The sequence below is a fragment of the Apium graveolens genome, chromosome 6 (assembly GCF_009905375.1).
Source record: "Apium graveolens cultivar Ventura chromosome 6, ASM990537v1, whole genome shotgun sequence".
In the NCBI taxonomy this organism is placed as follows: domain Eukaryota; kingdom Viridiplantae; phylum Streptophyta; class Magnoliopsida; order Apiales; family Apiaceae; genus Apium; species Apium graveolens.
In genome coordinates, this window is record NC_133652.1 from 41475259 (window position 1) to 41481333 (window position 6075).

Below are 6075 nucleotides of genomic sequence, written 5' to 3' on the forward strand. Positions count from 1 at the left end.
CAATTTTAAAATCAATTCCCTGCTCTAAAAATTAGTTAGAAAAATATTGTGTTTAATTATAACTTATAACCACATTTAAGATAACAGACATTTGATCATTGGAAATCCTCTTAATCATCATTTTAAAAATCAAATATCTCTTCATTTCCAAATCAAGCAAAAATTGGTAGTTGAACAATTAAATAATATAATAATGGTCACTCCATTTCAAAATAATTGTTCACTTTTAAAAAAAATACGCATATTAAGAAATTTTAATAGTAATAATTAATTTATATTAGTATTAATAATATTTATTGCATTGACTAAATTAAAAACACCATTATTTATATTATAGAATTAGTTTTATAAATTAAAACTAGCGATATAATAATCGTACATGGTGTAAAATTCATCTTTAAAATATAAACAAATCTTAAAATATAAATGAACAGTTATTTTAAAATGGAGGAAGCACAACTATCACCCGTCAGATACCAACCCAATTATTTCACAAAATTAATAAATCTCAATCATTTCTTAAACAAAATTATTTATACATATTTCCCAATATTTATCTACCCCTCACTAGTCTACTGTCTACCTCGGATAAAACACATATTTTTATACATACACATCGTGTGTCTATAATACACCTTCGGGGGCATCATAACTGAAATCTTTCGAGTTTAAGAATCAAGAAATCTTTCTGCAAAAAAAAGAAAATAAAAAAAAATCAAGAAATTCAAGAACACAAGCAACAATTATCTGGGTCACTCTTTATTCTTCACTTATTTCACAGGTCATCTCTCAATTAATACATACATGTTTTTATATGTTTTTGTATGTATAATTAAGTCTTTATCTTTTACTCAATTAATTGGCATGTGGGTCAGATTTGTTTGTGTTTTTTTTGATGTTTTGCTTCAATTTAGTTGTTGTTTTAAGTTAAAGATTGAATCTTGCATGGGCTTTGATTGTATTGTGATTTTAAGTTGTTTGTGTTGTAGTTGAATTGGAAGTTGGGTGTTTTTAGTGTGATTAGTTGATGGGGGTGTGTGGTTTGTGGAGAAGTGAGTGTGATTTGGTTGTGTGAGGTGGAAAGGTGGTTGCTTGGCGTTTTTCGAGTTGTAAATTGGTGGATTAGTTTTTTTTCGTATGCTAATGGATAAGAATTAATTAGCATAATAACCCGTGCGAGGCACGGGTCATTTTATAGAGTTTTTTTTATGCATCATGCAATTACAATGTTTTTAGAGCAACTCCAACAATAACCTTATATAGGTTTTTGAATCAAATTTTGAAGAAATGGAGATAAAATTTCTCTCCAACATGCTCCGTGTCCCCTCTATAACATTAGGAGTTTCAAATGCTTCCTCACTTTTAGGAGTGAATATCCCCTCAACTATTATTATATTATATTTTTCTTACACGTTATTTTATATTTAATGAATGAAAATAAACAGGGTAGTAAGTGTACGTTTAAAACGAAACGATTAAACTTAATCTGTAGAATGCCGTTAGTATGTTTATAAATAAAAAAAAAAATTAACATATATGTTGAATACAGAGTTGACCAAAATCTTGAATTTTATTTAAATAAATTATATGTACTGCTCTATATTATTACTGAGTTCACTACTAACTTACAATTAACTTACTCAATTTAAAAAAATAAAAAATTCATAACCGAAGTCAGAGTGACTTGCAATCATAATATAAAATAATGTAAAATTTGCATTATTGTTAATATTAAAGTTCATTTTAATAAAAAATATTAGTTTTTTGAAATTCAACGTATGTATGTATGAGAAAATGATATTTTTTTATTTACACTACTATTAACAAAACAAGATTAAGTTATATGTATGTGTGTGTTAACATGTAAATCATTGTATATTACATCTCTTAGTAATTTATGATGATTTCAATTATTTATATGCTAAATATCTTATTTATGTACATGTATAATCATTATTAACATATAGTGAGTCAATTGATTACTTAAATAACATTTATTTATAATTATTCAAAAATTAAAATTATGTAATAAATAAATTGCTTTAATTTATATATGGTATTCACATTATCACTGACAAAAAATCCATATCTATTATTTACGCAACCGAGTATCAATCATGGTTGTAACTTAAAAATGAATTATATGTTTTTAAGACTTATTATTGATATTCATGAATTTTTATTAAGAATTCGAAAGAAAAATTGTAATTATATCGTTATTTAAACCGTTTTTAAGTTTTTTTCACTACGACTCTAATATTTCTTCATATAATAATTTGATAACATTTTATACTATTCTCCAAAAATTAAAAAATTTCAGTTCGAAAAAGTTTTATAAATATCAGTTGACCTTGTTAATTCCTTCAAATTATTGAACAATATATGTTTTTCCTTAAATAATATAAAATGCATTGAATCAAATGCTACAATATAGTATAGATATAAATTTTATTTGAATAATTCAAAATATTAAAATAATTCAAAATATTTGTACAATATTATCTTGATTAATGAATATTGCTATCTAAAAGAATTCTTTTTAAAAAGCTAGTTTTTTTAAAGTGAAAAGTGAAAAATAAATCGATTTAGTATATCATCGTAGTTTTAACAAATTTCGTGAGATCTCATTTCAAATTTCAAATATTTTTAAAATCGGGACAAATTCCAAAAATAATAATACGTTATCAGTGAAGTTAGTAATTTTAATATAAATAATCAATTGACTTGATTCTATAAAGACCTCAAACACATTAATTTATATTAACATAAATATTAAAAAAATTCACATTATTGGTAAGATATTCTCGCCGAACTTGTAATTTAAATTTACTAAACGTAAAATGTGACAATGTTTTCGGCTGGGTCATGTAGTCAAATTTCGAATATTTTTTGAACAATGGGCCAAGTTCTAAAATGTATTGACTCATTATAATTCGAACTTATCTAAATATGTAATATCAATATAAATTATTTATATATAAGCGATTCTATTTTCAATACCTTTTTTAAAATTATATATGTACATTTTAATTACTTTTTATAATAAAAAATATGTTTAAATATATGAGATATATTTTCAAACTAAAAAATGATTAATAAATAATATAATAATCCATTTATGTACTATGCCTAATTTTATATCTGGAATTCAATTCTTTAAAATTAACTGTACAAATATTCAACTAACTATGTTTCTTTTTGCGGAATTCAAGTAAGTATCTTTAAAGTTAAATAAAACATTGATTTAGCACACTTACATATTATGTGTATGATAAAAAGCACATGTGATAATATAGTGTAGTGGTAAGAGGTATGCGACTGCGGTGATACTACATCAGCATTATGATGTAGTATTAGCGTGACACCGAGGCGTTTGGTTGAACAGTGATTTACTTTCTTGGAAAAATTTGAACTTTTTTAGGGACTAGGAGCATATTACGCAATTGAACTTCTTGGTAGAAAGCTAAAAGTTGTTTAACTTTTTCAGGTGTGCAAATTTAATTCAGAAGTATGTGTCGTATGTTGGTGTGTGCTGAAAAGCTCTTTACTTAGATTATTTATGACTATAGATATATTTATCAATTTTCTTGCGGTTTTGTACCCTAATATAGAAGAATCAAATGATATTTTTATGTATGACGGACATCAAGGTTATACTAATAATGTCAGAAAACTTCAAGAAAGCCAAAAATATATTTCATAACTAGGAAATAAACTAGAAAAAATCTGGTATGTTGGTGACGCCATGTTAGAATGCTGACGTGGCATCGCACCAGCTTACAGACACGAGAAAGGAAAACTGCTAAGACAAGAAAACGATAGATATTGGTTGTTCTGTACAACCAATCACAATAGAGTAATACTGTAGATAATATATATTTTGATCCGCCATTACATGTGAGCGGAGTGTTTACAACATCTGTATGAGCATGATATATAGGTGTTTGGTTCAACAGTGAATTACTTTTTAAAGAAATTTTAAACTTTGGAGCAACTTATGACACAAATATACTTTCTTGTATGTTTTTCAACCTTTGATATTAATATATTATTTGTGTCATACATCTCTTTGCCGTGGACATCACTTTGTTCTACAATTAGCACTCGAAATAAACTACAAGTTTTAATATGTGACGTCTACAAGTTTGTCATACTACATGTTTGATGGTTTGCTTCTGTTCAATCAAGATTTGTAAGAATATATATATATATATATATTTATATATTTATCAAGTTGAAAGTAGATGTTAGATTTTTATGAATATATCGAATCATTCATTTTTTTCTGAGTCTGGACTAAAGCATTTATTTTTCTCAGTTAGTGTCTTTGAGCTCCCACGAGCTAATTAGATGGAAAGGCAGAGTAGTGGTCAAACAACCTTCTTTGCGTATTTTTTAGCATGTTTGAGAAAGTGCATCTTTATGGTTCTTTCTAGTGGTCCGCTCCCTAGACACATTGCCTTCATTATGGACGGGAATCGGAGGTTTTGTAAAAAGAATAATTTGATGGAAGGGGCTGGCCATAGGGTTGGTTTCTCTGCTCTTATGTCAATGCTAAAGTATTGTTACGAGTTTCGTGTCAAATATGTAACAATTTATGCCTTCAGCATTGATAATTTTAGAAGAAGGCCGGAAGAAGTTCAGTCAGTTATGGACTTGATGCAGGAGAAAATTGAAGGGCTTACTAAAGAGGAAAGCATAGTTAACCAATATGGAGTGAAAGTTCGGTTTGTTGGAAATCTTCAAATGTTGAACAAACCTGTTAGGTTGGCAGCTGAGAGGGCTATGGTAGCTACAGCCAACAATTCCAAAGCAGTGTTAACAATTTGTGTCGCGTACACTTCAACTGATGAGATATTGCATGCTGTTCGAGAATCCTGTGAAGAAAAAAGATATGAATTAAATGCATTGGAAGCTACTGGTTCTGGTCCATATGGCCTGTTAGGACCAAACAATAATGAGAAGGAACAGGAAGAACTTTTTATTGATTTAAGTGAAATTGAGAAACATATGTATGTCACACCTGATCCTGACATTATAGTTCGTACTTCAGGAGAGACTCGGTTAAGCAATTTCCTGTTATGGCAAAGTTCAGTTTCCCTTTTGTACTCTCCCTTGGTGCTTTGGCCAGAGATCCAATTTTGGCACTTGGTTTGGGCAGTTATAGAATTTCAGAGGAACTACTTATATTTGAAGGGTAAAGTAAAGCAGCAATAGGTATTCAGGTGCAAAACAGATAAATCATTTTCTTCTTTCCTGTAATATTATTTAGTTTGTTGATAATAATGTAATGGTTACTTAATCAGTAGTAATTAAACTAGTTTTCTGTCTTTCAGGTATACTCATAAATTTATCTATGTACCCGTACACTCTTATGAAGCCAAGGGCGTAACCAGGTTGGCTCATGTAGAAGAAAATGATTCTTCCTTACAGAAAGTTATTTGGTGAATGTAGCCTATGTCTAAATAGATTTGAATGATATGCTTGCTTCATCACGATAAGCTGTAAAAAGGGTATATTGTATAATTAGTATGTTGTACCATACGACATCTCTTTATAAATGATTTTCTTTGTGTTAAGAAATATAATGTATGTATGTGTTTGCTCGCATAGCTGTGTGCCTGTGTTCATATTACAGATTTGCAGTATTTGGTGTTGAGCAAGGGCAAAAAGCAAAGTTGTTGGTAGAATTCTCTAGCATTTTGGGTTAGATGGCAGATAATTATACATGAGGGTAGAATAGGTTATATGTTTTCTAGAAAGTCAGTACACTATGTATATATTACGAATTCCTTGTCCAAAATATGATAGATTAGGATCAGTTTCGGTTGTTTATATCAACTCCTTTGTTATATTTGAATACTGTGTACTGTATTCACTTAACTTGGCTATCTTCTTTATCTCTGTCTGGTTTTCTGTCGAGCTGTGAAATTGTAGTTAAAGTTTTTTCAATAGTTAAGGATCTCCTGTTTTTTAGGCGATGACTATTATTCTTTATTATTTGTTTAAGAATAACTCATGAATACAATTAGCAAAATAGTAAGTCACTGTTTGATTTAAGTGACCCTGAATATT

At 28.4% G+C, this 6075-nt stretch overlaps 1 protein-coding gene across 2 annotated transcripts; it reads left to right on the plus strand.

Annotated features, from left to right (window-relative positions):
* Positions 1 to 568: 568 nt before the first annotated feature.
* On the plus strand, positions 569 to 5610 carry LOC141668008 (dehydrodolichyl diphosphate synthase CPT3-like). 2 transcript variants are annotated; one of them, XM_074474678.1, is made up of 3 exons: positions 569 to 781; positions 4319 to 5217; positions 5337 to 5610. In XM_074474678.1, exon 2 carries the CDS (start codon positions 4351 to 4353, stop codon positions 5215 to 5217), a length of 867 nt encoding a protein of 288 aa, XP_074330779.1. In that variant the 5' UTR covers positions 569 to 781; positions 4319 to 4350; the 3' UTR covers positions 5337 to 5610. The 2 variants fall into 2 exon arrangements, with proteins under 2 accessions (XP_074330779.1, XP_074330778.1); XM_074474677.1 differs by having other exon boundaries at positions 570 to 781; positions 4319 to 5225.
* Positions 5611 to 6075: the final 465 nt, after the last annotated feature.